The 12,873-nt window shown below is 40.2% G+C and overlaps 1 protein-coding gene across 1 annotated transcript in view; it reads right to left on the bottom strand.

Annotated features, from left to right (window-relative positions):
- The window catches only part of LOC6047528 (myb-like protein I), a 157,148-nt gene extending 145,025 nt beyond the window's left edge, over positions 1-12,123 (bottom strand). Inside the window, exon 1 of the mRNA XM_038265979.1 lies at positions 10,586-12,123. Within this exon, the coding sequence (XP_038121907.1) occupies positions 10,586-10,909 (324 nt within the window). The 5' untranslated portion in view covers positions 10,910-12,123. The remainder of the gene's footprint in view (positions 1-10,585) is intronic.
- Between the last annotated feature and the right edge of the window lie 750 nt (positions 12,124-12,873).

Below are 12,873 nucleotides of genomic sequence, written 5' to 3'. Positions count from 1 at the left end.
TTTTTTCTAGGTTAGGTCATGATTCGAACGACGCAGCCGCGGCTGTTTACAAATAGTTTTCGCACAATTTGTGCGCGCCACTCGACGTAGAACTAGCCGCCAGTGTAAACAGTCGTCCTCGGAAATGGGTCACTGCGGCGCAGAGAGAAGCAGATCTGATTCGTTAATTGAACCGACTCGGAATTAGTGTCCATTCGGGTGGTGGCGGTGTGGTGTGTTTAGATCTGGACGACCTTGAATTCCGGGTTGGTCGTTTTTCAGCCCGGGTTTTAATACACCCCCTAAAATTAGACGGTTTGTTTTTCCTTATTGCGAGGAAATCGGGGGCGGAGTACCTGCCACTCTAAGGGATGCCTCTCTTTGTGCGCGCCCGGATTGGCATTTAACGACCCATTTGATGCGCGTAAATTCATCCCCGCGGCGTGTGTACGTGTCAAGCGAGAGCGTACGTTTAGTTAATTTACTGCAAATTCATTTGAAGCTGGCGGTCAAATGAAAGCGGCCTGTGCTCGATCTAACAAGATCAAGTGAGGCTGCTGGCGATGCACTAGGGGTGCACGGTGGGATTGGTTGAGCTGAACTGGTCATGTGAGGAATTCTCCAACAAACATTTTTGAGTTACAAAAATACATCTCAAAACTACAAAAAACACATCGTCTAAAAATGCAATTTTTTGCACCACCCTATTTCGGATAGGACCACTCTAATTGCCAAACAAAAAAACGGGTCTTATTATGGTGACCAAAGAACTCCTATGCCAAATTTAAGGCAAATCGGAGCACTTTAGGTTTGACGTGAAATCGCTGATAGAAGAATTTGATCTCAATTACGGACTTCAGAATTCAGTCTGTGTAAGTGGATCTTCTGTAGGAACAATGTGAAAAGTGAGTGAAAATTGACAGAGGTATGTTTTTTTAAGTGACTGAGGATATTCTCAAGGATTCAGGTAAGTACAGTAAACTAACATCTGTCAACTGTCAATTGTCAACTAGATGTAGGTAACTAACCCAGAAACTTTTCTTGTGGAAATTTTCAACCAAGCCAACTTTGTATCTGGACATGATCAGCTTCAGAAGTCAATCAATCTCTTAGTTTTTGCAATCAATGAATCTCAACATTTCGTTAAGATCTTCAGAGCAACTTTTCTGTCCAGTTTTCAACCCTCTATCCCTTACTTCTAGTCCCCTCCTAGTGAAAGAGGCTGCACTTTCGCACCACAGATCTCACCGCCTCCGGCCAGCCGAAACAAATTGCATGTGCGAAAGTCGGCAAGATGCGTCAAATTTAGAACCAGATCTCGGCGCGAGCGTTTGCAATTTGAAACTGGCCGCCGCCACACACTCTCCAATTGCCTTGCAGTTTTCTTCCAAATATGCCCCGGCACGCGTCCACCTTGGCAGTGGCCCCGCCGGCCATACGGGGAAGTGCTGCTCTCTCGAGCGCACTTGATCTTGACTGCGTTTTTGGGGGCCGGCCGGACATCGTAGATGAGTGTTGTTGGGGGGAAAGTTGTTTTTTAGTTGGTAAAGTTGAAGAAGTTGATTTTAAAGAATTATAATCTAGTTTTTCAAAGTCAACGAGAATAACCTCAAAATTTGATCTACTCCGAATCTCAATTTCACAGGACATCCTCCCAGCACTGAAAATTTCACGCCGGTCACGAAAACTTTCCGCTGAAAAGACCAGTCCACAATCCTCAACAGTATCGTTTTTCACTGGCCGAAGGGCCCCGGAGGTCGGCACCCCCTCCCCCCAACAAAATTGTGAATAAAGAGAGAAAATTTATAAGTAGATCACACCGAAGGAGGAAATGTGTCGCTCCCTGGAGGGAAAACTGTGTGCGATACACACCAGAGTGTCGTCTCCGACGACGACCACGTTTGTCGAAACAATTTAAATCTCTAATTTAATTTTAATTTGAAACCAAAAGAGGATTATTTTTCTCCGGTCTCGCTTCGGGGTGGCCATTTTTTCCAGTGTGACTTTGGCCAAGGGCTTTGAAAAGGGCAGACATTGAGGGTACGGGGTGGATTTTTATGACACCCGGAGTTTTTGGAAAGTTGGTTTTTGTAGAGATGGACTTTTGGGGTAACCTTGGGCTGCAAGTGTGAAAGCTAGCATAGAGGGCAGACGGTGGATTAGGGCAATTTAAATGTGAATTTAGGGAATTTTCCGAAAGATATTAAGTTAGTTTTTTAGTTACTCTGTAGCAATCATTCAGCGATGCAGGACTACAACTACAATTTTATCACAGAAAAAAACGGAAATAATTTTCATCTGAAGATTAATTCTTTAGAAAATTAGTCAATATCTCTTAAGTGGTCATAACTTCTGACAGTGTTGCCAGAACTCCAAAATCTCTAGGCTTGTGTGAAAAGTTTTTTGGTTAACTATCCAACGATGGGTCAAATGATTAATCCGGACATAGTTAACATACAGATAGGTGAGATCCTGCTTCGAAAAATTACATAATTTTCACTTAAGTGGGTATAACTTGAGAAAGGGTTGCCAGATCTTCAAAAATTTAGATTTATTTGGAAGGTCTTTCGATTACCTATCCACGGTAGGTCAGATGATGGACCCGGAAACAGTTTTCATACAGATAAGGAAGATCCGGTTTCAAAAAAGTAGATCAATATCACTTAAGTAATCATAATTTGAGGCAGGGTTGTCAGATCTTCAAAATTTCAGATTGTTTGGAAGGTCTTTCGATTACCTATCCAACAATTGGTCAAATGATGGATCCAGATAGTATTCACACAGATAAGAAAGATCCCGCTACGAAAAAGTACTTACATATCACTCAAGTGGTCATAACTTGCAACAGAGTTGCCAGATTTTCAAAATTTTTGACTCGTTTGGAAAGTATCTTGATTCTTGATCTTGATTTCACATAGGTAAGTGAGATTCGGCTGCGAAAAAGTACATAAATATCACTTAAGTGGACATAGCTTGGGACAGGGTTGCCAGACAAAGTTGGATTGTTTTAGACATCAAAGCATAGAATTTTATTTAGCTTCAAATTTTTCTCTGGAAAGGGGAATTTCAAGAATTAAAATGACCTCTTGGAACTGTCGTTACTGCATACCACAGTAGCTTAAATCTTGAAGTGAAAACGATTTCAAGTTTCGTGTGAAATTTTTTGTTGAACAGAGCTTTGTTTATAAGGCAGACCTGCTAATGGAAATATAGGTCACGCTACTACACTCCTCGATCGCGATTAACTTCCCAACAATTAATCCGGTCGTTGATCCACAACAAGCCGAACAAGCCTGCACTTAATCCACCTGTTCAAGCAAGCTAAGCCACACCAACCGCCGGATAAGAATCAAGGAAGTCAACATCTGCAGGCAACTTCTACGTACACACATGTGTGTGTCTGCAGAACATCAACACCTCTGGCACTTCCGGATTCCCTCCGGAGGGGGCAGACAACCCGCATCGGAGCTTATCAGCGCGTCGTCGCCCAGCTAATTGAAACGCTTCGATTAGCAAAACAGCTGCGTAATGTGTGGTGCTGCAAGTGCGTTTCTTCAGTCAGTCAGTTAGTCAGTCAGTAGTTCGGGTCTGGCGTTCCGGCGCAATGCGCTTCTTCGTTGATCGATAAATTGGTAGGCACCCCTCCTCGCCGAGTTAAACTATCTGTGTAGATAGTTTTGTAACAAGCGCGCGCAAAACAAACAAATCGCTTCCAGCCGGCAGCAGGCTCGAATTCTGCTGGTTCAGTAGCGGCTGGCGGAAGCTACGGACGGTACAAGACACTGCACTCGCGCAACCGCAGGAGTTATTTTCAGGAAATGAAAATAACAAAAAAGATAAACTGACATTGAAATAATTCATTGATACTGCACACACGGGGCAAACAGCGCGCGCGCGCAGTGGTTAATACCTGTGTACCGGTTGAACGGTTGTTCAGCGAGGTTCAGCGCCAGCAGTAGCGGTTGACATTGGACGAGGGCATGCACACGTACCGCGATGACTGCGAGGTGCGTATGGTTTTGGCGAACTGACTTGAGCATACGCACGATTTGTGCGTAATTTTTAAATTGAGTTCGATGATCTGGCAACCCTGTCATAAGATTGTGGCATTTAGATAGATTTATCCAACCATCTGTCTGTACTTCGATGGGTTAGTATTAGAGTGCTCTTCCACGAGAGTCATTTGGTTTGACGATTTGGCAACCCTGCCGCCGAGCTACCGTGGCCGTGAGGGTACGGGTTTCGCCTTGTAAGCGGAAGGTGATGGGTTCGATTCCTGTCTGGCTCGGCAAAGTCAGATCCCTTCAAAGAGTTATTCTACTCACTGGGAATACTGACCGGTAGGGGATGGGTTTCGACTAGCGGCGTGCTGGATTTCCAATCCAGAGGTCGTGAGTTCGATTCTCGTACCGGGATGATGAAGTTTTAAAAAAAGAAATTAATACTTAGTTAAATCCTTTTGTAAGGCGTTCAAAAGGTCTTTCAAATACTCTAAGAACGAGTGACCATTTGCGAACGACAGGGTTGCCAAATCATCAGTTGACGATGTACAAAAAAGGTTAATTTTATCAAAATTTGGATCATCTACACAAATTTAATCGGCACGGAAAAAATGAATCACGTGTAAACTCAGTTGATGTAAACTTGAGATTCAACGTAAACGGTTGAATCACACGTAAAATCATGTGTTTACGTATAATTTGTTGCAAATTTACATCAAATTGCATGTAAGTTTAAATGTTAAATGACGTGCAAAAGTGTTACATCATAAATGATGTAACATTCGGAAATATTTTTTTGTGTGTAGAGTAAAATTTGCAGGCTTGAAAAGGTTCATAATTCAAGCCTACAAATTTTACTCTAGAAAATCCAAATTTTGATAAAATTAACCTTTTTTGTACATCGTCAACTGATGATTTGGCAACCCTGTCGTTCGCAAATGGTCACTCGTTCTTAGAGTATTTGAAAGACCTTTTGAACGCGCTACAAAGCGATTTCCCTTTCCGGAGATTTCGATATTTCACCATTTAGAACTCTTCAAAATCTCCACAAGTACGTATCGCTGCACTGCTCAAGAGGTGCTACTTGCAACGCCCTGCACTAGTTTGCACCCCCCCATAGTCACAACCAAGTCAGCTGATAAGTGGCCCTGCCACGTGCGGTTCCACATGAGCTGGAAACAGCTCAACCCGACAGCTCCCAGAGATGATGTAATGCGAACCGCTTCCCGCTCAATCTCGCCTCTGAGCTTGACACTGTCCAGAACCCTCGCGTTGATTCGTTCGCTGGTGGGAACGGTTCTGGACTCACGTGTACCTCCGCGGCGGCAGGGATCTGGGTCACGGTCCGCGACGTGGTTCCTCCCCACCACCACCACTTGAGCAGACTGTGACAAGCTGACCCAGTTTTTCCGCGAGCTTATCTCGTCGGGCCAGCTGATTTGTCTGAGCGCTGCTGGCGTATTGCGCTTCTTAGCGCTCGGAAAGTGTGATGTTTACAGTGCCGGCTCGGGAGGGGGTTTGCGATAAACTTCAAGCACCCCGGAAAGCTATAAGGAAGTGTTTGCCGCCCGGGTTTGGTGAGAGTTGGGGCGAGGAATGACGACTTAGGCTTGAGAACGCAAATCAGTGGTGGTTCAGAATGCATCGGGCGATGGGGGTCTTATCAGCGAATTTGTTGCATAATTGCAACTTAAAATATTTTTTGTAGTATTGTCAAAGTGAGCTTAACTTGACAAGATAAAACTTTTATTTTTCTTTGAATATAAAAAACCCGAATCATATTGAAAACAATCTACTGTGAATTTGTCCATTTTTTGTATTTCTACATAAACACAATACCACATAAATTAAATAATTTTCTGAGGTGAAATTACACATTCCTAGATGTAATACTATCATTTTATTTTAACTGTGAACAGCCAAAAAATAATAATTCGTTGAAAATGATGATGGAAGAATTTGAAACAATTTCAATGTGATTTTACAACAATTTATGTAAAAGATGGGAAATTACAGGAAAAACAATGTAAATTTACATATTTTTTTTAAAGAAATATGAAACATTTTCCTATTACAAAATTTGTTCACAATTTGCGTGAAATGTTGTCCTAAGGAATGATTTTGGTCCCTGACCACGAATACGAGGTCAATTTTTCGATATCTCGTTGGGAGTAGCGGTACGACCCCTTTCATTTTTGAACATTCGAAAAAATTCTTGTATTTCAAAAAAATTGCGGCCTGCAATCGTCGCTCCCGTGCTGATTTGTCGTTTGGTGCCAAAAGGACTTTTATGTAAAATTGGACGGCTGTAAAGTGAAATGGAGAACTTAAAATTCGGGAAAAAACTTTTTTTCCAGCAAAAAAAAAGCAAAAACATAAATATTTTGAAAATGTCTTCCATTTTTCGTCACTCAACTTTATTTTTTTAGAGCATGTCATTTTATGGGAAATTTGATATGCTTTTCGATTTTGCAATAATCCAGAGGCATTATGAATTTGTGTTTTTTTTTGTAACTTTGCAGTGTTATTTTTTAGAGTTTAATGTTCTACAAAGTTGTAGAGCAAACAATAACAAAAAAAAAACGTGTAAAAAAACAATTAAAATTCCAAAATGTGATCATGGCTGCAAATTATTGAAAAACATGTCTTTTTTTGAAGGATGATGGGAGGAAGGATGAAAAATGTAATGGAAGGATAATAGAATATGAATTACACACAAAAAGATGTAAAATTACCCTTTTTTGTTGGGTATTACTCTCTGTATTTTGTGGAACGAAAATTAAAGGAAATGGATAATATTGGTTTTCCTCAATATTTTTACGCGGCAGAATATTAATTTTACTATGCAAAAAGAGAAATAAAAAAAATGTTTTTATTTAATTTTTTGTTTATTGAATATTGGAGGAAACACATTTTTCAAAGTTCAAAAAGCTCAAAACAAAGCAAATTTCCATGAATTCTTATTTTTCGCGGTCCATCAGTCCATCCAAAATTCTAAAACTGATTTATTAAACACCAGCCCCCTCGACGGCGCTAATTGTAGTCTAACTGTTCTAAAAATACCCACGGTCGGTTGGTCACTTCGCCAGCTTGATATTTTTTTTTTCTTTTTGCGAGCTTTTACCCATTTTTCGCACACCGCGTGTCTGGATTTATTAATTTTTCGCCATAGTTTATCTCTCCCGACGTGCCAACCAAGTTTTAGTTTCAGCTCTCTGGTTATTTTTTTTTTGTTTCGCTGGTGTCCACCAGGGGTGTTAATTGCTTTATAAAAAACGCTCTCCGCGTCGAAATTGCCCGGTCAGGTCCGGGCCACTTTTGGCACAGTGTTTAAATTTCTGATTGATGCCACGTGATAGAGGTTTTTGGGTGGGGGTGAGAGGGGAGGTGGAAAAAATAGATAAATTAAAACCACCAGACGAGGTGGTGGTGATAAATGAAGATCAATTTGCGGGCTAGCCTAATCTAATCTTAATTGGAGATCGTGTTGCGAGTTGTTGTTTTTTGTTGTCTTCTTCCATTTTTGGGCACGCAGACGAAAAAAGGTGATTTTTTCTGTTTTTTTTTTCGGGAAATGCCGTCTCTTGTCTAGGAGGGGTAAAATTGTTCAATTATCATGCGAATGTCAATTTAATTCCGGCTGTGTCGGTAAATTTTGGAGGTGTGTAAACTTGGATTGATTTTCTGATAGGTTTTCGAGGATAAGAAAAAGCTAGGCGTTTAGAGAAAAAAAGTTAAGAATAAGCGACGAACCCCGAGCAAACAAAAATTGTCTACATCGTTTTAGTCTGTTGAGAAATTTAACTCGAAATCGCAGTTTTAATGAAATTTAATTTAACAGTTTTTGTGCAAATTTCTGTAAGGAAATGCACTATTTCACTTGAAGAAAATTCAGTTTCCATTTTTCCTTTACTTTTTCGGTAGTTTTTTTTTCCTTGGCCACGTGAAACATTTCCTCTATCGTCTTTCAAGAAGACGAATTATGCTGCAGTAGGGGGAGGGTGAAGACACGAACACGAGGCAACGAGGAATGCGTCTAGATTGTATGGAAATTTATGTTTAATCTAGAAGATATAAATTATGGAGCAGCCAGTAGACGTGTACCTCTGCGACGCGTTCCAGAACCTGGCTGGGAGTTGAAGTTCTGTGGTTAGAGTGAACGGAAAGAATTTTGTCGGATTGCTTCTTTTTGGATTTCCCCCAAAAGTTGACCCTCTTAGCTGGGGTCAGCGAGTTTTACGCTTAAATTTCCCCTGTAATTCATCCCCCAAAATGTGTCCAAACTCAAATCAAGCAAAACCAGAACTTTCCGTGTGACTCCGTGCACACGAATACCCACCCCCTCCCTTCATGTTTCCAGTTAAGGAGACGAAATCAGTACTACGTGGTGGTGCCGTTGCACAGGAAGTTAAATTTATGTTTTATCATTCTTCTTTGGCTGGTTGGACTTCTGGGGCCCGTGGTGGCAAACTTTGTGCTCGCACCACAGTTTAGATCTATCTCTCCAGGAGAAGGACTCTGGCTGGGGCCAGCAGCTGGGCTGTCGTACGATTCTGTCGTTTTTTTGATTTATTTGAGCGATATGGAGGAGGGTTTTTTTTCGTTTAGCTTTTTTTGGGCGATTTATTTTTTTCGTTGGGAAATTGGAGCGAACAAGGGTGAAGTCAAGAAAAATACTAATTAGTGTTTTCAGGCTCGTTAAGGATTCTTGATATTTGAAGAATACCAGAAAGTATTTTTTGCTGTAAAATACTCGAAAAATGAATTATGAACTATTCCCTGGGAACTAAAAGGACATATAGATTAGCAAAGACTACTGAAATCCAATCAGCAAGACCTTTATTATTCTTCCTAACAAACTTTTTGCAATTTTAAGATTTTTACATCAAAATCAGTGAGAAAAAAGTGATTTCAGATCAGTAAACCATCAACCAAAATATACAAGATTGTAGCGATTGTAAGTAAAACGTAAATTAAAATAGGTTACAAACTTCAGTAAAATTTAACCAAAATCGGTTGTTTAAGTTTACTGGACAATACAGCACGCATTTGACAAAAAATATTTCAATTGTAGAAAACCCGTTTCCGAAATCAATTCTACAAAACATTTTCCAGTATTAAAAAAACATGAAATGGCAAGCAAATTTTTTAAATTTTTATCCCGTTATTTTGCATTTTGGCAAATGCTTTAACTAAGAAAATCGACAAATAAAAATATACGGAATAAGGTATTTATCTTTTGAATAACTTTCTTGTGATTAACAACAAAATTTCCCTCAATCATCCACTATATTAAATATTTAAATTACTCACAACCCTTCTTTTTTTAACTTTCGTAAACTCTTCACCAGAAAAAAATACAAATTTTCTGGAAATTATTCTTATAGCAGTGATAAAATTTATCTACATTTCCTCCTCTCATATTTTTATTCTCCAGAACTTAAAAAAACAAAATCAACTTTTTTGGCATATTCCTAAAACTTATGATTATCTGTAAAGAAATTTAAGGATCAAATTGGGGAAACAAGTTCAACCTTATTTAATTTTTTTTTTATTTTGCTGTAGGAATTACAATTTATTTTATTTTTTGCCCCTCAACCTTGGTTGAAGTGAAGAAGGAAGAGGGACCAATAAAAAAAATTAACAAAAGGCATCACATGATGCATCTTAAATCATTACTGTTATGCTATTGTTAAAAATAAATTGAATCAGGAAAAACAAGTTCAAATTTTTATTTTATGATTTTAACATCAAACAAAAAAAAAAAAAAAAAAACATTTGATTTCAGATTTCGATGGATGGTTACAGTGTTTTTGAATGAAAATTTATATTTTCGTCATTCATAATTTTTTGAACTCGGATTTTTTTTGGAAAATTTAAATCATTAGCTTTATTTAATTTTATTTACAGTCAACAAAAATAGGCTCAATATTTTTCATGAATTTTACGGATTTTTTTATATTTTGAACGAAAAAGGATAAAAAAAAATGTATCTTTAAATGAATTACATTAATTATTGAAATCAAGTTTTATTCAATTTAATTCAGGTAGATCACAAACCGAAAAAATACATTGTTTACATCAGTATTTTGTTTTTGTTTGGTTGATGCAAATATTTTAAAATGTTTATGTCCCTTGACAATGGAAAAAAAAGGTTCATCAACGCTGAAAAAATATTTAAAAAAAATCAGTCGATTCCACAACCTATTTCCATTGAATTTTGAATAACTTTCAACTCTAATAACTTTTTTTTAAACTATGTTTTGTTCCCTGATTGAAAAAATATATTTTCTTTAAAATAATTTAAATTCGCACTAAGCGCCGAAATTTAAAAGAACAATATCAACCAAAAACAAATTTCACGTGTTTAAGTCACCACCAAATTCTTCAACACACTCCACATGCCGAAATCCCCCCTCAGAGGACCGGTTTCGGGAAATCCCACTTTATCAGAATCAGACCATCTGTCTACATCAACCCACAAACCACAAACACTGTGCACTGTTGACACACTTTTCGTCACCTCAAAAGAACTCTTAATCATCCTCACAAACCCCTTATCACTCGCAAATCGCATTTCCGAGGGCGGACGAAAGTTCACTCACCTGAGTTGCATCGGTGTACGGCGTGCTGGAGTTCTTGTCCACCATCTGGGAGCCGAACATGACCGTATTCAGGTGCTGCTGCTGGCCCATCATTTGCTCGGCACTGTTCACCACTTGGGACTGTTGCTGTTGTTGCTGCTGCTGTTGCAGCACGGATTCGAGCAGATTCTGCTGCTGCTGCTGCAGTGCGTGGTTCATGGTGCTGATCTGGTGCTGCTGTTGCTGGACCTGCTGAACCACCACAACACCGGTAGTATCCATCATCTGCTCGGCGGTCGACTGGGACACTACTAGCTGCAGGTCGTGGCCGTGCTGGGGCACCATATTCTGCCGGGTGTGGGACACTTGCACTGCCCACTAACTGTTGTCACTGGTTGCACTTGTTTTGGGTTTTCGGTTTGGTTTTCTTGATTTTTTTAATTTTCTGTGATTCACGTAATTTTGTTGGTTTTGGATTTTTTCTTCACTCTGTTTCTCGTTTGTCAAGCACTCATTTTTCCTCAAAAAACATGTTTCGCTTTTTCCAACTTTTACCTTCTAACAACGTGACTTGAAATCTTTGCTCTCCACCACTTATCAAATTTCACGATTGCAGCTGGTGCTATTCACTCGCGTCACACATCCACCGCAGAGAAAAAAACAACGTAAATCTGCATCACCTGTGTGCACTTTTGTGTCGCTATTCTCACCGTTCTTCCTTGCACTGCGTTTTCGGCAACTCTTCTGTCTGCGTGCTCACACACGCGCGCGATGTTGGCTGTCGGTGCAGAACCGTAAATTATCAGATTTACAAGTTCATCGACATTAGACTGTATCTCTGGCGGTTGGCCCCGTACTTTTCGGGAGTATTTTCCTCTGAGTTGTCACCGAAGAGCATCTTCTGCATCGTCACTGTTGGCGAATTGTTGATTGCTTATTTTTTTACGAAAATCTGTGTTTTTCACTGAAACGATTTTTTTTTTCTTGTAACTTCAGTGTATTCTATTCCATTCACTCAATCGCGAATTTTTTTTTCTCAACACAAATTTCTCTGATTGGTCCAACTGACCCCGGATGCTGCTGGGTTACACTTCCGGAACTGTACCGGAAAAGTCTACAAAAATTGTGCGTATTTGTTTCACAGACTCCCTTCGGGAGTATCGCTGAGTAAAAAGTTACAGGATTCTCGACGAAGTTCCGTTAACTGCTTCCGGGATGTTCTTCTCTCCAGCATAGTTTGGTCTGTGACACTCTGCTGTCTAAACCGTTCACGTTTTGTTCCAAGTGTTTCGTCTAGTTTCACGGTTCCAGGATATTCCCGCCCGACACTCGCTGGATAAAAAATTGTGACGGAAACTATTTCTTGGCTGGACTCCGGCTATTCTATGTTTGCTTCTACTCTGTTCCCACTTTACAAGTTTCACTCTTGCTCGCAGTGTCCAAGTGTTTTATGTTTGAATTTGAGAGGAGGAGGTTCTGGAACTAAAATCCTACTTTTCCGTCCGTTTCTGTTTACTGTTGATTTCTAACTGAACTCGTCGTACGCTGGCGAGCCCGTCCGCGGCCACAAACTGTTTGACGACCGATTCCTTCGCTCAGAGACACTCAGAGCCGAGCGCGCACTCGTCCGGCTCTCGCGAGAGCAAACTCACCACACACACTCGCTCGCTGTTGCATCTCATTCGCGGAAACACCGATCAGCTGTTTGGCGGTGAGTTCCCCGACGGGTGTCGTGTCGAGTCGTGCTTCCTCAAAGAGAGACCTTACCCTTGTAAAACGACGTCGGTTCCTGGATTGATTTCGAGAGAGTGAGAACGCGCTCTCTTGTTGTGTTTGTTCGTAGTGGGTGAGTGCGGCGCACGCTGTTGTTGTTGTTGTTTGTGGTGAAAAAGTAAATCAACAAGCATAACATTATGTGCATCGACGACGCTGATTTGGGTGTATGGGAGGCGGGTTTATTTGTAGTAGAAGGTGCAGGTTGGGTGCAGGACAAGTGTGTGGTGAGCTGGGATCGAGCAGGTGCGTGACTTAATGTATTTTGATAAAAATATTAAATTTTGTTTTGGAATTGAATGCTTATCGCTAATGTGGAAACGTCCCGCACACAGCTAAAATTCCCTGGTAAAAACGGAATCAAAGTTACAGCAAAATAACATGCTGAATTTCACGTTTTTATGCACACCAAAAAAAACTGCTTGGGTCAAACCGAGCACGCACGGTACACGTGCCTTTACCCTCACGGCTATTAGACCGTTGAAGTTATTCTTTTTGTAGTTCTGCCACTGATTAGTGAATTATTTCATTTTTTT

Source organism: Culex quinquefasciatus, chromosome 3 (genome assembly GCF_015732765.1).
Source record: "Culex quinquefasciatus strain JHB chromosome 3, VPISU_Cqui_1.0_pri_paternal, whole genome shotgun sequence".
Lineage (NCBI taxonomy): Eukaryota > Metazoa > Arthropoda > Insecta > Diptera > Culicidae > Culex > Culex quinquefasciatus.
The sequence above is the reverse complement of the archived record's forward strand: the minus strand, read 5'-3'. Positions and strand labels throughout refer to the sequence as shown.